Here is a 27,198-nt window from a genome sequence, read left to right on the forward strand (position 1 = left end):
AAATGTTGAGAAAGCAAGTAAAACCATCAGTGGAAAAAAGGATGCATCCATCCCTAAAAGCTCTCTCTGTCCTACCTCTCCTGAAGCAGGAGACGGAGCTTCTGGGTGGACTCTGATCTGAGCGTTCGTTTTCCACATTTTAATGCGGAGAAAAACCAACTTGTCTGAATGTCCACGCCACCAGAAGATCAGTGATTTACCAGTCACATGATCAGGAGACCATCAGCTGGTATCGTCCTTAATCAGTTCATCTCACATTTAAAGAAACACATTTGAGCGGTTAATAAAGTTTATACAAAGCGAGCGTAAACTCTCCGTACCTGTTAAATTAAGTTTATCCTCCTACCTTTAACTCCCAGTCCTGCAGCTTCAGTAATCCCTCGTGGGAATTTCTCAGGTCCCGACCAAACCCCATCCTGGATCAGTGAGTCGCTAACAGTGGGGATGAGCGAGGGATGATTGCATGGTCCTCTGAGGAGAGAGAGCAGAGGTAAAGTATATCAGAGCTCTACTCTGAAAAGCTGAGGACCAGTTTCCAGCTAACGGCCCCCCCACAGTGTGGAGAGACCACCAGCTAGAGGAGACCCCCCCCGTATGCGGTATCATTGATGCGGTATCTGTAGCGGTACTTTATGTGTACTGCTCTGTATAAGGTAGACAGCACTATCAGCGTGTGTTTTATTGGGCCCGAGCACCGAGGGCGGAGTCGAGGCCTGTTGTAATTGCTTTGTTTTTTCTTTCTTCTTATTCGGTAAAGTAAAGTACATTTTACGGGACCTGAACATGTTCGAGAACTCACCAAATGTTTCCGACCCCCCAAGGGAATGCGTAAATTTACGTATTTTGGGGTGCTCGGGACTGTTCAGGCAGAATTGAACGAGAGTGCCATCTATTTATGATGCCCCGCCACTGCATGTCATCAATTTTTATGAAATTCGCTACACATGTTCTAAATCAGGGGTGCCCAGGTCCGGTCCTCGAGATCTACCATCCTGCAACTTTTAGATGCAACCCTTCTCCAACACACCTGAATCAAATGACTGGCTCGTTACCAGGCCTCTGCAAAGCGGAATGGCATGCAGATGACATCTGATTCAAGTGTGTTGGAGAAAGGTTGCATCTAAAAGTTGCAGGATGGTAGATCTCGAGGACCGAACTTGGGCACCCCTGTTCTAAATGCTCGGGTGAACAAAAAGTTCTGTTAGAGCAATGGCCTAAAACCAGCAGGAAGTCAGCCATTTTGGGTCAAAGCCGCCATTTTGGTGTTTTTCTCAGGTTACATTTTTGCATGTTGCTTTGCCTTGCATTTAAACGAACTCCTCCTACAGATTTTATCGTATTTACCTCAAAATCAGTCTGAACACTCCAGAGGCATGTGTGGTCAAAAGTTATCAAAAATTTTCAAAAATAGGAGGTGGTGTTCAGTGGTGGCGCCTCATCAAGTTTTCATCTTTCGCTATCAAGCACAGAATCAATTATTTCTGACATAAAACACTCAATCTGCACCACACCTACATGTCCAGATGTTGTTATCTGGACATTGCTCAACGCTGCAGGGCGAGACATGGCGCATGACAAACTTGGATAAAATGCTATGACATCATCAGTATAAATCCCTCAATTTTTATATTCAATTTGAAAATTACGTTATTCAACGTCCCAACAGACATGTAAACGTCCCACAAAACATCCGAACCTCCCACCAGAGAGCTGTACATCCCACCAAATGTCTAAATTGGGGCGGCAGTGGCTAAGGCAGTAGAGCAGGTCGTCCAATGATCGGAAGGTCGGCGGTTCGATTCCCGCTCCCGCAGTTATCTGTCGTTGTGTCCTTGGGCAAGACACTTAACCCTCCTTGCCTCCAGTGTTGGCATCGCTGGTGTATGAATGTGTGGATGAATGTTCGGTGATGGTCGGAGAGGCCGTAGGCGCAGAATGGCAGCCACGTTTCCGTCAGCTTGCCCCAGGGCAGCTGTGGCTACACACGTAGCTTACCATCACCAGGTATGAGTGAGGAGTGGATGAATAATGGATTCACACAATGTAAAGCGCTTTGGGTGCCTTGAAAAGCGCTATATAAATCTAATCCATTATTATTATTATTATTATTAAATGTCTTACCAATTGTCTCAATATCCCATCAGACATCTAAACGTCCCACCAAATGTCTAAATGTCTCACCAATTGTCTCAATGTCCCATCAGACGTCTAAACATCCCACCAGACATCTGAACGTCCCACCAAATGTCTAAATGTCTCACCAATTGTCTTAATGTCCCAACAGACATCTAAACATCCCACCACACATCTGAACATCCCACCAAATGTCTAAATGTCCCACAAGACATCTCAAAGTCCCACCAGACACCTGAACATCCCACCAAATGTCTAAATGTCCCACAAGACATTTGGACATCCCACCAGACATCTGAACGTCCCACCAGACATCTGAACGTCCCACCAGACATGGGAGCGTTCCACCAGACATCTAAAAATCCCACCAGACATCTGAACGCCCCACCAGACATCTGAACGTCTCACCAGACATCTAAATGTCCCAACAAATGTCTGAAAGTTCCACCGGACATGCGAAAGTCCCACCAAACATGCAAACGTCCCACCAGATATCTGAACATCCCACCAAATGTATAAATGTCTCACCAAATGTCGAAATGTCCCACAAGACATCTGAACATCCCAACAAATGTCTGTACGTCCCACCGGATATCTGAACGCCCCACCAGACATCTAAATATCCCAACAAACGTCTGAACGTCCCACATGACATCTGAACGTCCCACCAGACATGCAAACGTCCCACCAGATATCTGAACATCCCACCAAATGTCTAAATGTCTCACCAAATGTCGAAATGTCCCCCAAGACATCTGAACGTCCCAACAAATGTCTGAACGTCCCACCAGACATCTGAACGTCCCACCAGACATCTGAACGTCACAACAGGCATCTAAATGTCCCAACAGACATCTGAACGTCCCAACAGACATCTCAAAGTCACAACAGACATGTAAACGTCCCACCAGACATCTGAACGCCCCACCAGACATCTGAACGTCTCACCAGACATCTAAATGTCCCAACAAATGTCTGAAAGTCCCACCGGACATCTGAACGCCCCACCAGACATGCGAACGTCCCACCAAACATGCAAACGTCCCACCAGATATCTGAACATCCCACCAAATGTATAAATGTCTCACCAAATGTCGAAATGTCCCACAAGACATCTGAACATCCCAACAAATGTCTGTACGTCCCACCGGATATCTGAACGCCCCACCAGACATGCGAACGTCCCACCAGACATGGGAGCGTCCCACCAGACATCTAAAAATCCCACCAGACATCTGAACGCCTCACCAGACATCTAAATATCCCAACAAACGTCTGAACGTCCCACAGGACATCTGAACACCCCACCAGACATGCAAACGTCCCACCAGATATCTGAACATCCCACCAAATGTATAAATGTCTCACCAAATGTCGAAATGTCCCCCAAGACATCTGAACGTCCCAACAAATGTCTGAACGTCCCACCAGACATCTGAACGTCACAACAGGCATCTAAATGTCCCAACAGACATCTGAACGTCCCAACAGACATCTCAAAGTCCCAACAGTGATGTAAACGTCCCACCAGACATCTGAACATACCACCAGACATCTAAACGACCCAACAAATGTCTGAACGTCCCAGCGGACATCTAAACATCCCACCAAATGTCTAAATGTCCCACCAAATGTCTAAATGTCTCAAAAGACATCTGGAAGTCCCACAAGACATCTGAACATCCCACCAGACTTCTGAACGTTCCACCAGACTTCTGAACGTCACAACAGACATCTGAACGTCCCAACAGTCATCTGAACGTCCCACCAGACATCTAAACATCCCACCAGACATCTGAACGTCCCACCACACATCTGAACGTCCCACCAGACATCTAAACGACCCAACAAATGTCTGAACGTCCCAGCGGACATCTAAATGTCCCACCGGACACCTGAACATCCCACAAAATGTCTAAATGTCTCACCAAATGTCTAAATGTCCCACAAGACATCTGAACGTCCTACCCGACATGTAAACGTCCCAGAATGTAAACGTCCAACCAAACATGTAAACGTCCCACCAGAAATCTGAAGGTCCCACCAGACATCTGATCGTCCCAAAAGACATCTGAACGTCCCACCAGACATGCGAGCATCCCACCAGACATCTAAACGCCCCACCAGACATGCGAACGTCCCACCAGACATGCGGACGTCCCACCAAATGTCTAAATCTCTCACCAAATATCGAAATGTCCCACTAGACATCTAAACGTCCCACCAGACATGCAAACGTCCCCCCAGATATCTGAACACCCCACCAAATGTCGAAATGTATGTCAAAATGTCCCACAAGACATCTAAACGTCCCACCAGACATCTGAATGTCCCAATAAATGTCTGAACGTCCCACCGGACATCTAAACGTCCCACTGGACATCTAAACGTCCCACCAGACATGCGGACATCCCACCAAATGTCTAAATGTCTCACCAAACGTCGAAATGTCCCACCAGACACTTAAACATCCCACCAGACATCTAAACGTCCCAACAGACATCTCAATGTCCCAACAGACATCTCAATGTCCCACCACACATCTGAACGTTCCACCAGACATCTGAACGTTCCACCAGACATCTGAACGTTCCACCAGACATCTGAATGTCCCACCAGACATCTGAATGTCCCAACAGACATCTGAACATCCTACCAGACATCTAAACATCCCACCAAATGTGTAAATGTCTCACCAAACGTCGAAATGTCCCACCGGACATCTAAACGTCTCACCGGACATCTCAACATCCAAACAGACATCTGAACGTCCCACCAGACATGCGAGCATCCCACCAGACATCTAAACGTCCCACCGGACATCTGAACGCCCCACCAGACATGCGAACGTCCCACCAGACATGCGGACGTCCCACCAGACATGCGGACGTCCCACCAAATGTCTAAATCTCTCACCAAATGTCGAAATGTCCCACCAGACATCTAAACATCCCACCAAATGTCAAAATGTCTCACCAAACGTCGAAATGTCCCACCGGACATCTAAACGTCCCACCGGACATCTCAACATCCAAACAGACATCTAAACGTCCCACCACACATCTAAACGTCCCACCAGACATGCGAACCTCCCACAAGACATCTGAACCTCCTACCAAACTTCACTTCCCACGAGACATGTAAACGTCCCACCAGACATCCAACAGTCCTACCAGACATCTAAACGTCCCACCGGACATCTGAACGCCCCACCAGACATCTAAACGTCCCACCAGACATCTGAACATCCCACCAAATGTCTAAATGTCTCACCAAATGTCAAAATGTCCCACCAGACATCTGAATGTCCTACCAGACATCTGAACGTTCCACCAGACATTTAAACGTCCCACCGGACATCTGAACGCCCCACCAGACATCTAAACGTCCCACCAGATACCTGAACATCCCACCAAATGTCTAAATGTCTCACCAAATGTCTAAATATCCCACAAGACATCTGAACGTCCAACCGGACTTCTGTACATCCAACAAACCGGCTGAAGATTGCGGTTGGAAGTCAACATGGACTTCAGTTTACCATGTTTTTATGAAAACAGTAATGATCTCGTCAGTTTACTGCATTGTCTTCACGTCCTGGATCAGAAACTGGTCCATCAGCTAAAGACTTAATTGTTTTCATTCACTTTAAAGTGGAAGTCTTAAATTCTCCACAAACCTTTCAAAGTATTCCAAACATTCCTCCCTGACCTAATCCCCGACACTAGCTGGGATGTGTAAGCGAAGCTAGGCTAACGTTAGCTGCTTTCCTCATTCAAACTAATGGAAAAGCGTAGCTAGGCTAACGTTAGCTGCTTTCCTCATTCAAACTAATGGAAAAGCGTAGCTAGGCTAACGTTAGCTGCTTTCCTCATTCAAACTAATGGAAAAGCGTAGCTAGGCTAACGTTAGCTGCTTTCCTCATTCAAACTAATGGAAAAGCGTAGCTAGGCTAACGTTAGCTGATTTCCTCATTCAAACTAATGGGAAGCGTAGCTAGCGTACTAACAGTGTGTGTGAAGTTTGTATCGGGACGCCAGGACAACATGACGGCTGCTCCCAGCAGCTTAAAAAGACATAAACCGGGCCCGGGAGAAAGGAAGGGTCCGGTCTGCCCCGTTTTCAGCCTGTTTTTACGCTAAATGTCAAACATTAAAGTCGCAGCCAGAGAAGTATTGGGGCATAAGGGAGGGGGCTCGCTCTTTTACTACTTTTCGGCCGGTTTGGGACGGGTCTAAATACCTGGAAGCAGATGTGTGCGGCGCGAGACTCGCTGTCTGGTCACCGCGGTCCTCTGACGTCCTGCCCCGGACACATTTTGTCCTCCTAACCGTGTTTTTCCCCTTCGTTTCTACGGGTTCTCCTCCTGTTGTCCGGCTCTGATGCTAACGGCTAATAGGGAGGGTTTCCTCTGGAACCGGAAGAGGGGCTGTCACTTCAATAAGCAGGAGAACAGTCACGTGACTTTCAGCACCACGAACAACAACAAAAAATCATCAAGCGCTTCCGCACGAGACCCTCAGAGACCTGGAACAGAAACCTGGACCAGAGACCTGGAGCTGAACCTGGACCAGAAACCTGGACCAGAGACCTGGACCAGAGATCTGTTCCTCATTAAGTTAGCTTTAATAGAAATTGTTGATCACAGTTCTGATGTGATGATCCATCCACCTGAACGTTCACACTCAGACACGCCCTCAATGACCATATATGGTGACACCACACCTGTTTGCGAGCTGAAAGTGGTGAAGATGTAAAACCAACCTGTTGATTTCCTTCATTCGGCTTTAAGTAATGTTTATTTATCAGCATGAAACAGCATCAGTTTCTCATAGAAACAAAACCAGACAAATCTGATTTCATGATAAACTTCTTATTATTCTGTTTTTACTGAGTTAAATAAATAATAAATCAATCAACTGCAGAGAGAAAGGAGAGCAGGAGGTGATCTGTTCTCATGGTTATCGTGACTTATCACATAGATGGATTTTATTATATAGATTTATCTTCCTGTCTTTATCTTCCTGGAAGAAGAAACTGGTCAATAGGTTGCTGAAGCCCTGAGAGGTGGAGCTACCTGTTCCTACAGACCCGGCTCTGACCTACAGGCACAAAAAAAAAAACACCTAAATGTGGGCGGGGCTTAGATCTGGAAATGAACGGAATGAAGAAACGAAGAGTTTCTGTCCAACTGGTCAGTCATGCATGATGAGTTCACTTACATCAGTTCAAAACAGTTTCCGCTTGGAGGAGGAGGAAGAGGAGGAGTTACAGCTTGCCTGTAACTGTGGTGGAGTTTTATGAAGAATGAACAGAGAGAGGGAGTGGCAGCCAGTAGAACAGGTTTGGGCGAGGCGGTCGAGCGAGCTTCACTGACATAGTGAAACAGAGAGAGAGAGAGAGAGAGAGAGAGATTTGCTTTTCTCAGTCAGTTTAATTTTCAGCAGAGAAGAAGAAACAAGCAAATAGGCAGAAGAAGAGAGCAGACTTTCTACAAGAAGAGAAGGAAAACTCACCTGAGGAGCAAAACAGGTGAGTTCTGCTGGATGGAAGGTCCACACACCTGTCCTCACCTTTCTTCACCTGTCCTTACCTGTCCTCACCTGTCCTCACCTTTCCTCACCTGTCCTCACCTGTCCTCACCTTTCCTTACCTGTCCTCACCTGCCCTTACCTTTCCTTACCTGTCCTCACCTGTCCTCACCTTTCCTAACCTTTCCTTACCTGTCCTCACCTTTCCTCACCTGTCCTCACATTTCCTTACCTTTCCTCACCTGTCCTCACCTGTCCTCACCTTTCCTTACCTGTCCTCACCTGCCCTTACCTTTCCTTACCTGTCCTCACCTGTCCTCACCTTTCCTAACCTTTCCTTACCTGTCCTCACCTTTCCTCACCTGTCCTCACCTGTCCTCACATTTCCTTACCTTTCCTCACCTGTCCTCACCTGTCCTCACCTGCCCTTACCTTTCCTTACCTGTCCTCACCTGTCCTCACCTGTCCTCACCTTTCCTTACCTTTCCTTACCTGTCCTCACCTTTCCTTACCTTTCCTTACCTGTCCTTACCTTTCCTCACCTGTCCTCACCTTTCCTCACCTGTCCTTACCTGTCCTCACCTTTCCTTACCTGTCCTCACCTGTCCTCACCTTTCCTTACCTTTCCTTACCTGTCCTCACCTTTCCTTACCTTTCCTTACCTGTCCTTACCTTTCCTCACCTGTCCTCACCTTTCCTCACCTGTCCTTACCTGTCCTCACCTTTCCTTACCTGTCCTCACCTGTCCTCACCTTTCCTCACCTGTCCTCACCTTTCCTTACCTGTCCTTACCTGTCCTCACCTTTCCTTACCTGTCCTCACCTGTCCTCACCTTTCCTCACCTGTCCTCACATGTCCTCACCTTTCCTCACCTTTCCTTACCTTTCCTTACCTGTCCTTACCTGTCCTCACCTGTCCTCACCTTTCCTCACCTTTCCTTACCTTTCCTTACCTGTCCTTACCTGTCCTCACCTGTCCTCACCCATGATGTCAAAACACTTCATATTCAGTAGAAGGAACTCCAGAGTTTAGTACTCAAGTTCTGTAATAGAAATATCCAGGTTCTCTCATAGAACTGTTTTGGTTCTGTTGTAGAACTACTCTGATTTTGTAGTAGAAGTATCTAGGTTCTGTAGTATAACTACGCAGGTTCCTTAGTAGAACTGCTCGGGTTCTGCAGTAGTAGTACTCTTGTAATGTAGAATAAGTGCTACAATTGTGCAACACAAGTGTCCAGGTTCTGTAGTAGAACTACTATGGTTCTTTAGTACAAGTGCAATGGTTCTGTAGGACAACGATCCACCCCACAATTCACCCCTGTTCATGATGAGATATGATTCACCCATGTTCACATTATGATTTAACCCTGTTCCCAATGCTATGCCGATCACCCTGGTTCACAGTGCACTGCAGTCCATCCTTGTTCAAGAATGGTGGCGGAGGTGAGGACCCAAATGCAGGCAGTCAAGGCAGGAGGCAGAACAGTGCAGGTGACAAGGTTCTATTTTCAAACCACAGGACAGGGAACCACCAGACCCAAGCAGAAAAATCCAGGCAACAAAGGTCAGGGGGGCGGCCCGGAGGCCGAGCAGACAACAAGGTCAGTTCAGGAGGTCGACCCAAAGGCTGAGCAGACAACAGGGTCAGGTCAGGAGGCCGGCCTGGAGGCCGAACAGACTGGGGCAGGATCTCCGGAAGCTGAGCAGATGCTCAGCTGATCCCTGGAGTAATGCAGCTTCGCAGTTTTGTGGTCCCATTCCTCAGTGGACAAAAATAATCTTTACAGCGAGGAAAAATCTTAGAAAAACTCTCTTAAGAAGCACTCTTAAGAGAGCAGAATCTTAGTGTGTAAAAATGTTAAAAAGTAAAACAGGCAAAAAGTAATAAACTTACAGCAGCGACTGCAGCAGGCAGCACAGGTGCACTATTGTATTGTATTGGATGAAAATAAAGATGAGGTTAAGGATGAAGATGAGGTTGAGGATCAGGATGAGGTTGAGGTTAAGGATCAGGATGTAGTTAAAGATGAAGATGATAAGGATGAGGATGAAAATTAGGTTGAGGATCAGAATGAGGTTGAAGATGACAAGATTGAGGTCGAGGATGAAGATGAAGTTGAGGATCAGGATGAGGTTGAGGTTGAGGTTAGGGATCAGGATGTAGTTAAAGATGAAGATGATAAGGCCGAGGATGAAAATTAGGTTGAGGATCAGAATGAGGTTGAAGATGACAAGAAGATGCTAAGGTTGAGGATAAAAAGGATAAGGCTGAGGATGAAGAAGGTAACGATGAGGATGATGATAAGGTTGAGAATGAAAACGTAGTCGAGGATCAGGATGAGGTTGATGAAGATGATAAGGTTGAGGATAGAGATGAGGTCGAGGATAAAGATGAAGTTGAGGATCAGGATGAGGTCGATGAAGATGATAAGGTTGAGGATAGAGATGAGGTTGAGGATAAAGATGAGATTGAGGATCAGGATGAGGCTGAGGATAAATATGAGGACAGTTACTGCCTTTCTTCTTCTGGTTTTGTTTTTCTTTTTGTTTTTCTAGATATGTTCCCTCTTCTTAGTCTCTCTCTCTCTCTTTCCCACAGGGTCTCTCGCCCTGACTGCCTCCCCTCTGATTCACCAGTCTTCCAGAACGATCAATCTGTTTGAGCCCTGCCCCCTGTGACGCCACAATGTCATCAAACATCAACATCTCCCTGGAGAATCCCTACGGTCAGGTGACAATTCCACGAGCTAAACTCCGCCCCTCAGATGATGACGGTACAGTGATAGCCAATCCGATGGCTGTCAGCAGCGATGCTGGGAACCCATATGCCACGTTGAGTTCCCCCCCTCCACCATATACAGTAAAGGAAGATGGAGGAGGGGAGGAGGAGTCTGGGAGGTGCCGTGCCTGCTGCTACCGCTGCAGGAGGAGGAAGTGACATCACTGATGCAACTTTATCGGTTATTCCTGTGGAAACAACAATGAAGGAAACAAGTGTAAAAGTAGGAAGGATGGGGGGTCAAAGCAAGCTGCTTCTTTGGCAGCCATTTTCTGTCTGTAGTGACTCCATTTATCCATCCATCCATCCCTCCATCCATCCCTCCATCCATCCATCCATCCATCCACCCACCCACCCATCCATCCATCCATCCATCCATCCATCCATCCATCCCTCCTTCCATCCACCCACCCATCCATCCATCCATCCATCCATCCACCCATCCATCCATCCATCCATCCATCCATCCATCCATCCATCCATCCATCCCTCCATCCAGCCATCCATCCATCCATCCATCTTCCTCCTCCCCAGCTGCTCACCCAGTGATCTTGTATGTTTTACTGCTGCGGTGGATTTCCACGCACCAGTAAACTTTCATGTTGTTGGGTTAGTCGTTGGACTGTGAGAACATTACATTACAACATCTACACAAGAACATCAGAAAATATCCAGACACTATCCTGATGGATTGAGATCTTTGAGGTTTATCGGGCCGAAGAACCGTCCACCCCCCATCTGACAGAACCTTAACCATCTGCTTATCAACGGTCACATGACAGGACGTCTGCTAGCAACATATTTTCTGAACCTGGACCCTCAGCTGCAGTTCAGAGCAACATTTTTACTGTTCTTCTCTTATTGGACAATGTTGACTCAAGCTACTCTGTCAGGACTGAGCTGCAATGCATGATGGTCCAAGGAGGACTGATGTTGGGTCCAGTTCTCAGAACCGGGTCCATTCCTGAGAGCTGAGAGCAACAGAACCTGGAGTTTTCGAGTCATTGTAACACCATGTTTCTCTGAGCAAACAAACAAGGAACATAAACATCAATGTTCCAATAAACAGCCCAAACAAAGGAAATTATCAAGACCTCGTTCTGCTTCAAGATCTGGTTCTGCTTCTGGGTCTGGTTCTGCTTCAAGATCTGGTTCTGCTTCTGGGCCTGGTTCTGCTTCTGGGTCTGGTTCTGCTTCAAGATCTGGTTCTGCTTCTAGGCCTGACTGATTCCTGTCTATAAAACTAATCACACTTGTTGACACTTGGGGACTTAAGGTCCCCCAGAACTTTATATCCTTAGCACTTTGGGACCTTAGGATTTCGGGGCCCCAGGACTTTAGATCACGAGAACTTTAGTGCCTCAGAATTTTAGAGCTTAAGGACTTTGGGCCTCTAGGACGTTACACCACCAAACTTTGGGCACTGAGGACTTTGGTGGGCCAGGCTTTTGGACTCTTTGCCCTTTGGGCCCTAGAACTTTGGGCCCTTAGGTTTTTGGTGCCCCAGGATGTAGGGGCCTGAGGTCTTAGGGCCCCAGGACTTTGGTGCCCCAGGCCTTTGGATCCTAGGTCTTTGAACCCCAGGACTTTGGGCCCCCGGGACCCCTGGTCTGGTTAGAGTCTGTTAAACTTGATTGTTTTGTTTCCTGCTCAGATACATACATTCCTTTCTAGATACAAAATGGCCACCGCTGACAGTTTAATAGCTCTGCTGTTGCCACGGTGACAGCTGGGTGATGAGAGATTTTCCAAACAGTTTGTTTTCCAGCTTTCATGTTTTTAAATAAAGTTTAATTGACTGTCATTGATCCGTGTCTGATTCTGAGTTATCGACCGTAACTTCAGACTGTCTCTGTCCTGGTTCTGGTCCAGTCTGATCTCAGACATCTGGACCGAGACCTGATAGTTCCATCAAAGCTGGAGGACCAGGTTTGTGTGTGTGTGAGCGTGCTTGTTGCCAGGCAACCTCAGCCTGTCTGCTCTGAGCTGTAACCTGATAGGCCGACAGCTCACAAACAACTGTGAGGAGCTGACTTTCTATTGGCCGATCAGGTGTCAGGTCAGATTATTGATCAGAAACTTCATGTTTTTATTGGTCAGTTTTTTATCTTCAAACTTTCCTCAAATTTTGGAAAAGTTTGAAGATGTTTGGTTACTTTTTGGGCCCCTGTGGGATTATCAATGAGTTATTGATAAGTGTCATTGATAAGTTTCTGTGTTTCCAGCCGAGTGAAGCTGAATTATTTATACGTCTCTGTAAGGGAGGAGGAGGAGTCACAGAACAGAGAGGAAGAGGATGAGAAGAGATGGAAAACAAGACAGATGAGGCAGAACGACAAGCAGAAAGAAAGAAAGAAAGATAGATGAGTGGAGGGAAGGAGGAAGAAAAACAACGAACAGAAAAGAAGAACAAGAAGAGAAAACGAGGAAATAAAAAGACTTTAAGAAGGTAAAGAAGAGCTGGAAAAAGATAACTAGAACAAAGTAAAGAAGAAGGAGGTGAGGAAGAAGAACTGGAAGAACCATAAGAAGAAGAAAGTGCAGAGACAGACGGGAGAAGAGGAGAAGAGGAAGATGTGAGGGAAAAAAAAAAGGAAACAAACCAGGATTAAAGTCAAGGTGAGTTCTGACCAATCACAACACAGCAGAAGAAACAAAAGAATGTCTCCACGGCAACAAACCAAATTGGTTATTCAGTGAGAATGAGCAGAACCGAACCGTGATGTGGAACAGGTCAGTCTGACTGGAACCAGAACCGAACCAACTCACCCACATAACACATTCTCATGGAAACAATGAGTCAAACTCATGTTCCCCAGGTGTTCCTCAGATGTTCCCCAGATGTTCCTCAGGTGTTCCTCAGATGTTCTTCAGATGTTCTGATGCTTTGCTTCCAGCTTTCTGGTCAGTCTGCCACACCTGCTTCTTGTTGGTGATCAATTGCCTCAGTATTACAGCTTTTCCTTTGTCCTGTACCAGTTCATTGGCCATGTTTACATGAAAGTTTTAATTATCCTTTAATTCAGAATAAATCCAAAACCCTCTTTAAAATGAGCCTGCAAACACCTAATTCCTAATGAAAATGGCTATTCTGAATTAAACTTCAATCTGAAGTAAGTGGCTGATTTATTCTAATTTTAAATATGAATTGAATAATTTCTCAATCTGGTAAACGTTCATTCTGCTTAAAATTAATTCTGGTTGTTCTGAGCATGCTCGTTCCCTTGTCCAGTCGCCATGGCGATATGGCCCGCTACTGCCCTTCTCCTCCTCAGCTGACCAAAGGGATGCTGGTGTTGAGCTGCTGGTACTAAACTAGAATCACCATCAGAGTGAAAATGGTTTTTATTAAGAACCCCTGCGACTGCCTGCCCCACTAGATTTTAATCACAACCTCGACACCAATATACATCTAGGGCATTTAGGGGGGCACATGGGCTGTGGGTGGGGGACAGGATCCACTGAGGTGGCCCTCCCTCCATCCACTCCCTTTGTAACCTCTCTCCCCCCGATTTTATTTACATGTTAGACACTACCACATTTAATAGTACTGCACTACACACACAATACACACACTCACACACAGTGAGGGAGCCCTGAGGGGGTCCTGGCAGCAGTGGGACCCACCACCATCTCATGGCTCCTTCCAGTTTTTAATTGCAGTATAAACAGCCCACACTCATGCACACACAACTCAGGCGGGGGGGCAGGGGGGTGGGGGTCTTCCTACACACCTGCGGACATGTTCTTGTCCTTGGGGTGCCTAGCCTTGGTGTTGGGTTGGCGTGGCAGGCAGTGGTTTCTCCTGGGGCGCTCAGGCCCCGTCAGGTTCCTGGGCGGGGATCTGCTGGGGGGAAAAAGGTGCCCCTTGGGCCTGTGGGGTGCCTGCCCTCCGTGTGGCCCGCACTGCGGCGCCCGCTGGGCCTGCTCACCATTGCCCTGTGCTGCCTGGTGCCCCTGCCCCGTTGCGCAGGGGTCTCTGGTCTGGGGGCCCCTCTGCTCTGGTCTGAGTGACCCGCTGCTCTGTCTGCTGTGGCCGTCCTGGGCTTGGTGCTCTGTGCACCTGCTGGGCCTTTGGGGCCTTGGGCTCCCCCCGTCCCCCACTGATACTTCGGGGTGCAGCGTGGTCACGGCCCCCTTGCAAACACACATTTCTTCCTTGTTGCATGACCACACACGCACGTTACCACGTGCATGCTCACAAACGTGCTCGTCTCTCCATCTGCTTCTACTAGATGTTGCTGATGTGTGTGTGTTGGTATGTTTCTCTGCAGGTACATTTGATGATTACTGTACTTTTTCATATCATTATCCTATTTTCTTCATGTATCGTGTAGTACTTTGGTAGTTTATATTGTTTTTTTGTGGAGTGTTTTAGGCAGCCTAAACAACTGTTATTACACATTTTAATCCTTTTCTCCCTTTTTTCCCTCTTCCTCTATCTTCCTGTCAGGTTCGGCACTGACATATAAAAACTAAAGAAAATAAGATTACTATAAAAATAATAAGAATATCAAGAGCAGCCATTTATATAAGATGTATATAACATGTCTCCCTTGGTAGAGTAAATCTGTAAGTAAAATATGGCACACAGACCACGTTCTGTATGTTAGGATGCTGGACAGGACAGGGTTAGAAAATAAATAAAAGAAGTAAAAGAAAATGGTTCTTATTAGAAGGTCTACCATGTTGTAGATGAGAAGAAAAGAAACAACCTTTTGGCCCCAGTAAAACTACCACCTGGTACGAAACAACCTGCCACTGGTACCAGATAAACTACAACCTCGTCCCAGTTATTCTATTCTATTCTATTCTATTCTATTCTATTCTATTCTATTCTATTCTATTCTACAGTCATTTAACAGACAGTTCTTGGTTGAGCCAAAGAGCTGGACAAATCTTTCTAACTCATTCTGAGTAGAAGAGTTAAGCTAAGTGTGGAAATGGTCCTTAAACCAGTGTTTCTCAATCCAGGTCCTCAGGACCCGCTGCCCTGCATGTTTTATAAGTAACCCTCCTTTAACACACCTGAATTAAAGAATGGCTCGTTAACAGGCTGCAAAAAACTTGATGAGGAAGTTTATTAATTTCAATCAGGTGTGTTGGAGCAAGAACACATCTAAGACATGCAGGGCAGTGGGTCCCGAGGACCTGGATTGAGAAACACTGCCTTAAACAACTGAGTCTTTAGCTTGCTTTTAAAAGTGGATAAGGACTCTGCGGCTCGGACGGAGTTTGGTAGATCGTTCCACCACCGGGGAACAACAGAGGAGAAGAGTCTAGCTACTGATGTGGCGCCACCTTGTGGTGGGAGCACTAGGCGTCTTTCACTGGCAGAGCGTAACTGTGGAGAGGGAGTGTAGCTCTGGATTAAGGAGTGGAGGTAGACCGGAGCCGTTTGGGTTATTGTTTTGTAAGCCAGAAGCAGAGCTTTGAATCTGATGCGCTGCAACTGGAAGCCAGTGGAGAGCGATTAGCAGCGGAGTGACATGAGCTCTTTTGGGCTGGCTGAAGACCAGACGTGCTGCTGCGTTCTGGATCATCTGCAGAGGTTTAACTGAGCATGCAGGCAGGCCAGCCAGTAAGGAGTTGCAGTAGTCAATGCGTGAAATGACCAGAGCCTGGACCAGGAGCTGGGCCGTGTGTTCAGTCAGGTAGGGTCTGATCCTCCTGATGTTGTAGAGAGCAAATCGGCAAGATTGAGCAACCAAGGCAACATGGTCCTTAAAGGTCAGCTGGTTGTCTACCATGACACCAAGATTCCTGGTAGAAGACGTAGGTACAAGCGTGATTGAATCAAGCTGCATGCTCATCTGTGGCGGTAAGGAAGGATTGGCTGGAAAGACAATAAGCTCAGTCTTGGACAGATTTAGCTGAAGGTGGCGATCCTTCATTCATGCGGAGATATCAGCAACATGCTGATATTCACATTGAGACGTTGTGTCGTCAGGTGGGAAAGAAAGGAAAAGCTGAGTGTCATCTGCATAGCAGTGGTAGGAGAAACCATGAGAGCTAATGATGCACCAAGTGAGGAGGTGTACAGTGAAAAGAGAAGAGGCCCAAGCACCGAGCCCTGAGGCACCTCTGTTGTCAGCCCATGTGATCTGGACATGCCCCCTCGCCAAGATACTCTGAAGGATCTTCCTGTGAGGTAGGACGTAAACCACGAGAGGACAGATCCTGAGATGCCAAGCTCTGAGAGTGTGGAGAACAGTATATGATGGTTGACCGTGTCAAAGGCAGCAGACAGGTCCAGCAGTTTAAGGACTGAGGATTGATCAGCGGATCTGGCAACCCATAGGGAATCAGTAACTGACAGGAGAGCAGTTTCAGTAGAGCGACCTTGCCTATAGCCAGACTGATATGGATCTAACAGGTTGTTGTCTTGGAGGAACTGTGAGACCTGACTGAAGACGGCACGCTCTAGTAGTTTAGACATGAATCTTCATTTCTCCCATGACAATTAGTGGTGTGCCATCATCAGGAATGTCAGAGAGAATCATGTCCATTTCAGAGACAAACTCATCTATACTGCCACCCGGAGGCGGTAAATGACCAGAATGTATGCAGTGATGGGTGTCGAGACCTTTACTGGTGATACTCAAGTGATGAGCAGGTAGCTATAGGACGGAGAGGTAAAGTTCCACTTTTTAGAAATAAGAATGCCCGTTCCACCTCCTCGTCCGGCTGAGCATAAATTCTGCATTGAGCGTAAATTCTGCATTGACAGAAGGGGCAGCTGGCATAGCTGTGTTTTCTGGACGGATCCAGGTCTCAGTCAGGGCTAGGACCTGAATGTCTGAGAGATTCATCAATATTTATCAATAATATCAATATTTAGCAATGTAAACAATAACCCAAAAACCAAGACAGAAACTCAAGCAGTAATTCACAGAACTTACTGCACAAACCACGCTTGAAACTACCAACTGGTTCTAGTTTAACCACCTTCTGGTCCCAGTGAAGCTACCCCCTGGTCACAGTTAAACTATCACCTGGTCCAAGTAAAAACTACCACCTGGTCCCAGTTAAACCACCTTCTGTTCTGAGTTAAACCACTACCTGGTCCCAGTTAAACCACACTCTGGTATCAGTAAAAACTACCACCTGGTCCCAGTTAAGCCACCCCCTGGTCCCAGTAAACTGCCACCTGGTCCAAGTTAAACCACTACCTGGTCCAAGTTAAAATACCACCTGGTCCCAGTTAGGGGTGTAAGAAAATATCGATACACTGAAATATCGCGATATTTTGTTTTGCAATATTGTCTCAATGTTAAAAAAGCACTGAATCGATTTTTTTTAATTAACAAATGACAGTATATGCAAATAGTAAGGGTGATTAATTTTTGTGTTGCATTTTACACTCCAGCCACTAGTTGGCAGCAGTCGTTTCAACCTCTGTGCCAGAGAAACAACAAAATCACGCGATATCTCGTTGGTACATTAGTGCTGCTTTATGGAAAATCATGCTAACGCCACACAGCTCACCAATGGCTGAAAACGTGATTATACAGCCTGCTCCAGCAGTTTACAAGGTGGATGTGTGGACACATTTTGGATTCCTAACAAAGGAAGGCAGTAAAGACTGTGACAAAAGTTATGCAGTCTGTAAAATCTGCAACGCCAGAGTCAAGTACTCGGGCAACACGACAAATTTGCGAGCACATGTGGCTAGACACCATGACGAGGTAGCGTTAAAAGCTAACATGAAACGGGTTGATGCGGCTCAACGCACAATTGAAGAAGCTAATTTTTCGAAACTACCAGCAACCTCAACTCGTGCAACCAAAATAACACAGTCAGTACTTTGTTTTATTTTCAAAGACATGCGCCCTCTGAGTGTTGTGGAGAATGTGGGATTTCGTAATATGATTAAAGTACTGGAGCCCCGCTACACCATCCCTTCCCGACAACACATCACGGATATTGCTCTGCCAAAGTTGTCCAGAGAAGTTCAAGCGACAGTGCTGGATTCTCTCAGCTCAGCAGGCAGAGTTGCTTTGACCTGTGACGCTTGGACTTCGAGGGCTACTGAATCGTACGTGACTCTTACAGCTCATTACACTACCGACCAGTGGAACCTTCAGTCTCATGTACTGCAAACCCGGGTCATGTATGACAGTCACACAGGGGAACACATTGCAGCATTACTTAAGGAGGCCGTCACTGAATGGGGACTGGGTGCAAAGGATTGTTGTTACAGATAATGCATTGAACATGACTGTCGCGGCAAGACTTGCAGACATGATGCACGTACAGTGTTTTGCACACAGTTTGAATCTCGCCTCACAAAAAGCATTGAAAATACAATCAGTGGTGCGACTTCTCGGCAGGATCAGACGTGTAACGGCCTTTTTCAGGCGCAGCACCATAGCCAGCGAACAATTAAAGCAGAAACAGTGCCTGCTGCAGCTACCAGCTCATAGACTGATCACAGATGTTACTACAAGATGGAACAGCTCCTACGATATGATAGAATGGTTTTTAGAACAGCAACCAGCCATCTGTGCAGCTCTGCTTTCACCAGAGGTCAGAAAGACTGAAAAAGAAATCTTCACTTTAAGTGAGTCTGACATCATGTGTGCAGAGGACGTCGTCAGGGCACTCAAGCCTATGAAGGATGCCACCCTGGTGATGTCAGAGGAGAGCATGCCAACGTTGTCCATCATTGCTCCTCTTCATGCCAAGCTTGTAATGGGAGCACAAGAAAGCCTTGATGACACTCCAACAGTAAAGGACATCAGGGCTGCTACAGCACAAGATCTTTCTATTTCCAAGAAGAGGCTGATTACCCATCTATGAAGGACAGCATTGTCTCCATCCCCCAGCCACCCCAAAGGAGGCCAAGGACTTCATGTGCATTGGTAGACTTGCTTGGAGCTACCTTTGCCCCTACCAGTAACAATACAGAACCAAAATCAGCAGATGATGCTGCTGCAGCTGAGATCAAGAGGTATAGAGATGAGACCCCTTTGCCTCTCACAGGAACTCCTCTCAGTTGGTGGAGGGACCATGAACACGAATACCCTCACCTATCCAGAGTAGCAAAGTGTTTCCTGTGCATTCCTGGAACAAGCGTCTCTGCAGAGAGAGTTTTCTCCTCTGCAGGAGACATAGTGAATGCACAGAAAAGCGTCCTGAAAGCTGAGCACGTGGACCAGCTTGTATTCCTGCACAAAATCTTGAGATTAAAAACTAAAATGAGAATGAGAATCTTTAGATGATAAACAGAAAATGTTAACATTTTTGTTCTGCAGAATCATTTAGTTTATATAGGCAAGAGGGTAAATTCCTTTATTCAAATTGCACAGAAAATGTGTTATAATGGTTAATATTGTAGGGCTTTGTGCTTTTTTTTTATTTAAAGTAGTTTACATTTTTGTTAATGTTTACTTGAAGAATCCTATAAGCATTTTAATTTTTTATTTATCGATGTATATGTTAAAAGGATAACAGTAAAAGTGTTATGTTGTGATTTTGCAGAGATCATTTTTTATAAATACTTTTCTATTAAAAATTCATTTTCAATATATATGGCCCAAATGTTACATATTTTACATTTGTTAAATTTTAAGCTGCAGTGTGTTTATAATGCACTAAAGGGATGGCATTTTCTTGTTTAATTAGATATTATTAATCCTAAGGCAAATGTTAATTTCTTTATTCATGTTGTTAAACCACCTTCTGGTCCCAGTTAAACCACTACTTGGTCCCATTTAAACCAACTTCTTGTCCTAGTTAAACTACCACCTGGTTCCAGTTAAACTACTCTCTGGTCCCAGTCAAACCATCTTCTGGTCCCAGTTAAACTGCCACCTGGTCCCAAACAACTACTATCTGGTCCCAGTTAAACCACTACCTGGTCCAAGTTAAACCACCTTCTGGTCCCAGTTAAACCACTACTTGGTCCCATTTAAACAAACTTCTTGTCCTAGTTAAACTACCACCTGGTTCCATTTAAACTACCTTCTGGTCCCAGTTCAACCACTACCTGGTCCAAATTAAATTACAAACTGTCCCAGTTAAACTACCATCTGGTCGCAGTTTAACCACATTCTGGTTCCAGTAAAAACTACCACCTGGTCCCAGTTTAACCACATTCTGGTTCCAGTAAAAATTACCATGTGGTCCCAGTTAAACCACTACCTGGTCCAAGTTAAACCACCATGTGGTCCCAGTTAAACCACTACCTGTTCCCACTTAAACCCCTACCTGGTCCAAGTTAAACTATCCCCCTGGTCCCAGTCAAACTACCCCCTGGTCCCAGCCAAATCATCTTCTGGTCCCAGTTAAACTACCACCTGGTCCCAGTTAACTACTACCTTGTCCCAGTTAAACCACATTCTGGTCCCAGTTAAAATACCACCTGGTCCCAGTTAAACTACCACCTGGTCCAAGTTAAAATACCACCTGGTCCCAAACAACTACTATCTGGTCCCAGTTAAACAACTACCTGGTCCAAGTGAAACCACCTTCTGGTCCCAGTTAAACCACTACTTGGTCCCATTTAAACCAACTTCTTGTCCTAGTTAAACTACCACCTGGTTTCATTTAAACTACCTTCTGGTCCCAGTTTAACCACTATCTGGTCCAAGTTAAAATACCACCTGGTCCCAGTTCAACCACTACCTGGTCCAAATTAAATTACAAACTGTCCCAGTTAAACTACCATCTAGTCCCAGTTTAACTGCATTCTGGTTCCAGTAAAAAATACCACATGGTCCCAAACAACTACTATCTGGTCCCAGTTAAACCACTACCTGGTCCAAGTTAAACCACCTTCTGTTCCCAGTTAAACCACTACTTGGTCCCATTTAAACAAACTTCTTGTCCTAGTTAAACTACCACCTGGTTCTATTTAAACTACCTTCTGGTCCCAGTTCAACCACTACCTGGTCCAAATTAAATTACAAACTGTCCCAGTAAAAACTACCACCTGGTCCCAGTTTAACCACATTCTGGTTCCAGTAAAAATTACCATGTGGTCCCAGTTAAACCACTACCTGGTCCAAGTTAAACCACCATGTGGTCCCAGTTAAACCACTACCTGGTCCAAGTTAAAATACCACCTGGTCCCAGTTAAACTACTCTCTGGTCCCAGTCAAACCACCTTCTGGTCCCAGTTAAATACCACATGGTCCCAGTTAACTACTACCTGTTCCCACTTAAACCCCTACCAGGTCCTACTTAAACTACCCCCTGGTCCCAGTCAAACTACCCCCTGGTCCCAGTCAAATCATCTTCTGGTCCCAGTTAAACTACCACCTGGTCCCAGTTAACTACTACCTGGTCCCAATTAAACCACATTCTGGTCCCAGTTAAAATACCACCTGGTCCCAAACAACTACTATCTGGTCCCAGTTAAACCACTACCTGGTCCAAGTTAAAATACCACCTGGTCCCAGTTAAACCACTACCTGGTCCAAGTTAAACCACCATGTGGTCCCAGTTAAACTACTCTCTGGTCCCAGTCAAACCACCTTCTGGTCCCAGTTAAACTACCATCTGGTCCCAGTTAACTACTCTCTGGTCCCAGTTAAAATAACACCTGGTCCCAAACAACTACCCCTGGCCCCAGTTACACCACATTCTGGTCCCAGTTAAAATACCACCTGGTCCCAAACAACTACTATCTGGTCCCAGTTAAACCACTACCTGGTCCAAGTTAAAATACCACCTGGTCCCAGTTAAACCACTACCTGGTCCAAGTTAAACCACCATGTGGTCCCAGTTAAACTACTCTCTGGTCCCAGTCAAACCACCTTCTGGTCCCAGTTAAACTACCATCTGGTCCCAGTTAACTACTCTCTGGTCCCAGTTAAAATAACACCTGGTCCCAAACAACTACCCCTGGCCCCAGTTACACCACATTCTCGTCCCAGTTAAAATATCACCTGGTCCCAGTTAACTACTACCTGTTCCCACTTAAACCCCTACCTGGTCCTAGTTAAACTACCGCCTGGTTCGAGTTAAACTACCACCTGGTCACACTTAAACCCCTACCTGGTCCCATTTGAACCACTATCTGGTCCCAGTTAAACTCCTACCTGGTCCTTGTTAAACTACTACCTGGTCCCAGTTTAACCACTATCTGGTCCCAGTAAAAAATTACCATGTGGTCCCAGTTAAACCACTACCTGGTCAAGTTAAAATACCACCTGGTCACAGTTAAACTACTACCTGGTCCAAGTTAAAATACCACCTGGTCCCTGTTAAACCACTACCTGGTCCAAATTAAACTACCAACTGCCCTAGTTAAACTACCACCTGGTTCCAACTGCCATCTGGTCCCAGTTAAACCACATTCTTGTCCCAGTAAAATCTACCCTCTGGCCCCTGTAAACTGCCACCTGGTTCCAGTTATACTACCACCTGGTCCCAAATAGATCACTACCTGGTCTCAGTTGAACCACCTTCTGGTCCCAGTAAAAATTACCTTCTAGTCCCAATTAACCACTACCTGGTCCAAGTAAAAAAAAAAACGCCTGGTCCCAATTAAACTACCATCTGGTCCAGTTAAACCACTACCTGGTGCAAGTTAAACCATCATGTGGTCCCAGTTAAACCACTACCTGGTCCTAGTTAAACTACCACCTGGTTCCAGTTAAACTACCCCCTGGTCCCAGTAAAAGCATCTTCTGGTCCCAGTTAAACTGCCACCTGGTCCCAGTTAAACTACTACCTGGTCACACTTAAACCCCTACCTGGTCCCAATTGAACCACTATCTGGTCCTGGTTAAACTCTTACCTGGTCCTTGTTAAACTACCACCTGGTCCCAGTTTAACCACTATCTGGTCCCAGTAAAAAAATACCATGTGGTCCCAGTTAAACCACTACCTGGTCCAAGTTAAAATACCACCTGGTCCCTGTTAAACCACTACCTGGTCCAAATTAAACTACCAACTGTCCCAGTTAAATTACCACCTGGTTCCAGTTAAACTGCCATCTGGTCCCAGTAAACTGCCACCTGGTTCCAGTTATATTACCACCTGGTCCCAAATAGATCACTACCTGGTCTCAGTTGAACCACCTTCTGGTCCCAGTAAAAATTACTTTCTGGTCCCAATTAACCACCACCTGGTCCAAGTAAAAAAAAAACGCCTGGTCCCAATTAAACTACCATCTGGTCCAGTTAAACTACTACCTGGTCCCACTTCAACCCCTAACTGATCCCAGTTGAACCACTATCTGGTCCTGGTTAAACTCTTACCTGGTCCTAGTTAAAATACAACCTGGTCCCAGTTAAACTACCAACTGGTTCCAGTTAAACCACAGTCTGGTCCCAGTTTAACCATATTCTGGTCCCAGTAAAAACTACCATCTGGCCCCAGTTAAACCACTACCTGGTCCAGTCAAAATACCACCTGGTCCCAGTTAAACCACTACCTGGTCCAAATTAAACTACAAACTGTCCCAGATAAAATACCACCTGGTCCCATGTTAACTACTACCTGGTCCCAGTAAACTACCACCTGGTCCCATTTGAACCACTACTTGGTGCAATTTAAACCAACTTCTTGTCCTAGTTAAACTACCACCTGGTTCCAGTTAAACCTCCTGGTCCCAGTCAAACCATCTTCTGGTCCCAGTTAAACTGCCACCTGGTCCCAGTTAAACTACCACCTGGTCCAAGTTAAAATACCACCTGGTCCCAAACAACTACTACCTGGTCCCAGTTAAACCACATTCTGGTCCCAGTTAACTACTACCTGTTCCCACTGAAACCCCTACCTGGTCCTAGTTAAACTACCCCCTGGTCCCAGTCAAACCATCTTCTGGTCCCAGTTAAACTACTACCTGGTCCCACTTAAACCCCTACCTGGTCCCAGTTGAACCACTATCTGGTCCCAGTTAAACTCCTACCTGGTCCTTGTTAAACTGCCACCTGGTCACAGTTGAACCACTATATGGTCCCAGTTAAACTCCTACCTGGTCCTTGTTAAACTACCACCTGGTCCCAGTTGAACCACTATCTGGTCCCAGTTAAACTCCTACCTGGTCCTTGTTAAACTGCCACCTGGTCACAGTTGAACCACTATCTGGTCCCAGTTAAACACCTACCTGGTCCTAGTAAGCTGAAGATGAAATACAACTTTTTTTCTCTCTTTCAGAGCAAAATGTCCCACGAAAAAAACCATAAGGACGAAGAGGGAGAGAAAGAAGAGATTACCTGTCAGCCTGTCCCTCCTCCCCACACTTCTGATGCCATGGAGATGGTGATGTCAATGAGAAGGCAGGACCTGGTGTGCATAGTGTGCTTTGGTAGCTATGACCTAGTAACCCGGTTGCCACGACGACTACACTGTGGCCATGCCTTCTGCCAGGCATGTCTGAAGAGACTGGATACAGTCATTAATGAACAGGTGACCTCTGTTTTCCCTCACATTAAATTATAGTCAGTTTAGTTTCAGCAAGACCAGTACCAGTCATGGACATTACTGATCGTAGACCACCAAAACCATTACAGGATCAACTCCCAATCTTAAACCACCACTACCAGTCTGGAATCAGCTCTTGCTGTAACAGATCCCGGTGTAGCAGCTCAGATATAGCAGCACAGGTGTAGCAGTTCCAGATGTAGCAGCTCAAGTGTCGCATTTCAAGGTGTAGCAGCACAGGGGTAGCAGCTCCAGGTGTAGCAGCTCAGGTGTAGCAGTTCCAGATGTAGCAGCTCAGCTGTAGCTTTTCCAGGTGTAGCAGCACAGATGTAGCAGTTCCATGTGTAGCAGTTTCAGGTGTAGCAGCTCAGGTATAGCAGCACAGGTGTAGCAGTTCCAGATGTAACAGTTCAGCTACAGCTTTCCCATGTGTAACACCACAGTTGTAGCAGTTTCAGGTGTAGCAGCTCAGGTGTAGCAGCACAGATGTTTCAGTTCCAGATGTAGCAGCTCCAGGTGTGGCAGCACAGATGTTTCAGTTCCAGATGTAGCAGCTCAAGTGTAGCAGTTTCATGTGTAGCAGATTAGGTGTAGCAGCACAGATGTAGCAGCCCCAGGTGTAGCAGCTCAGGTGTAGCAGCACAGGTGTAGCAGTTCCAGGTGTAGCAGCTCAGGTGTAGCAGTTCCAGATGTAGCAGCTCCGCTAAAACTTTCCCACTTGTAGCAGCACAGGTGTAGCAGTTCAAGGTGTAGCAGCACAGGTGTAGCAGGTCCAGGTGTAGCAGCACAGGTGTAGCAGCACAGATGTAGCAGTTCCAGGTGTAGCAGCTCAGGTGTAGCAGCAAAGGTGTGGCAGTTCCAGATGTAGCAGCTCAGCTATAGCTTTCCCAGGTATAGCAGCACAGATGTAGCAGCTCCAGGTGTAGCAGTTCCATGTGTAGCACCACAGTTGTAGCAGTTCCAGGTGTAGCAGCACAGGTGTAGCAGCACAGATGTTTCAGTTCCAGGTGTAGCAGCTCAAGTGTAGCATTTCCAGGTGTAGCAGCACAGATGTAGCAGCTCCAGGTGTAGGAGTTCCAGGTGTAGCACCTCAGATGTAGCAGCACAGGTGTAGCAGCAAAAGTGTAGGAACTCAGCTGACACCTGAAATGACCTGCCTCGTTCCCCACAGGTGTGGATCCCATGTCCTCAGTGTCGACAGAACACGCCTCGGCCCAGAGGAGGAGCAGCGGGTCTGGACCTGGATCTGGCGTCTTTCCTGGGAGTGAAGGCCCAGCAGACCTGCACCTCCTCCTGTTCCTTGTCCTCCTGGAGGTCCAGCTGTAGGGAAGGACCGCCAGCTGGAGACACAGGCCGGGATGGTAAGCTGTGGCTGGCGAAGGAGGTCACAGATGAAAACTGGTCACATGGAGGCTTGGCTGAGCCGCGCTTCCATCGCTATGGCAACTGCTGCCCGCCTCTATCCTATTGGTTGTGCTGCTTTTTCTGCTGTCCGGGGCGGGGCTAACAGAGTGGACCTGGAATGGACTAAAAACTGTCTTTTAGCTCTCATATTGTTTTAGGAAATTTTCAAGCTGTGATGCTGAAGTCTGAGTTTCATAACATGACAGGAACATTTCTTAACCAAAACTGAACTGGATCTGAACTAGATCTGAACTGGATTTAAACCGGATCTGAACTGGACCTGAAGCGGGTGTAACTGAGGAAACATCCATGAACTGTTTCTGTTTCATCAAACCTTTCAGGGTGAAGACGTCCTCGCTGCTGGTAGTTCCTGTCAATATCAGATAGTGGTTTTGGTCTGTTCTCATATGTTCCAGGTCTTGGTTATTTTCTAATGTCCATCTCAGAATAGAAAAGATGGCGTTTTGGAGGAAGGGGCTGCAGGAAAGGTTTAAACCTATCAACGTCAGCTAAATGGAAGCATCTGAGGAGGTTTATTCTTCATCTCCCAGCCCATCCAATTCCATCCAATCTCTTACATCATACAGCTCAATCTTAACGATCCCCCAAGTCGGTCCAGGCGCGGTTCAGGGCTCTGTCCTGGGTTCTCATAAACCTCCTGAACATAATTTGGAACAAACCTAAAGTTCTTCTGAACCAGATTATCCAAAGCTGAAGGCTCCTCAGACTGGGTGTCATCCTCGACAGTAAACCTCCATTGCAGTCTACCCAGTCTGACCAGATAATCAAACATTAGGCGACTCCTCCCTCACCCCTCCTGTAACTCTCTTGAGTCTTCCTCAGAAGTCCGTCCTGAGACCTGCCATCCTTATGTACATCACCTACATGCACCATCCATCCTTTTCTGCCACTTGTCCGGAGTCCGTTTGCAGGGCAGCTGCCTAAGCAGGAAAGCCCAGACTTCCCTCTCCCC

The 27,198-nt window shown here is 46.4% G+C and overlaps 2 protein-coding genes and 1 long non-coding RNA gene across 10 annotated transcripts in view; 2 read left to right on the plus strand and 1 right to left on the minus strand.

Moving 5' to 3' along the window:
- The window catches only part of fer (fer (fps/fes related) tyrosine kinase), a 52,612-nt gene extending 46,082 nt beyond the window's left edge, over nucleotides 1-6,530 (minus strand). For 7 of the 8 annotated variants that reach the window (XR_006008452.1, XR_006008450.1, XR_006008455.1 and 4 more), the window contains exons 1-2: nucleotides 6,376-6,529; nucleotides 347-471 (exon numbers count right to left, since the gene is read on the minus strand). Coding sequence is in view for 2 of the 8 variants with exons in the window: in XM_041969815.1 (XP_041825749.1) it covers nucleotides 347-415 (69 nt within the window). In the remaining 6 variants the exon portion in view is untranslated. Of the gene's footprint in view, nucleotides 1-346; nucleotides 472-6,375 lie in introns of all 8 variants that reach the window. The other variant, XM_041969816.1, reaches the window with a different exon arrangement.
- A 237-nt stretch (nucleotides 6,531-6,767) lies between these two features.
- On the plus strand, nucleotides 6,768-12,246 carry LOC121629907. Its single transcript, XR_006008456.1, has 2 exons — nucleotides 6,768-7,665; nucleotides 10,263-12,246. It is a non-coding gene; the product is annotated as an uncharacterized LOC121629907 (long non-coding RNA).
- A 797-nt stretch (nucleotides 12,247-13,043) lies between these two features.
- rnf224 (ring finger protein 224) lies at nucleotides 13,044-26,328 on the plus strand. The gene is made up of 3 exons (XM_041969817.1): nucleotides 13,044-13,061; nucleotides 24,555-24,806; nucleotides 25,993-26,328. The coding sequence occupies exons 2-3, from the start codon at nucleotides 24,561-24,563 to the stop codon at nucleotides 26,326-26,328; spliced, it is 582 nt and encodes a 193-aa protein (XP_041825751.1). The 5' UTR covers nucleotides 13,044-13,061; nucleotides 24,555-24,560.
- The last annotated feature ends 870 nt before the right edge of the window (nucleotides 26,329-27,198 follow it).

This window comes from Melanotaenia boesemani, chromosome 19, assembly GCF_017639745.1.
Source record: "Melanotaenia boesemani isolate fMelBoe1 chromosome 19, fMelBoe1.pri, whole genome shotgun sequence".
NCBI lineage: Eukaryota > Metazoa > Chordata > Actinopteri > Atheriniformes > Melanotaeniidae > Melanotaenia > Melanotaenia boesemani.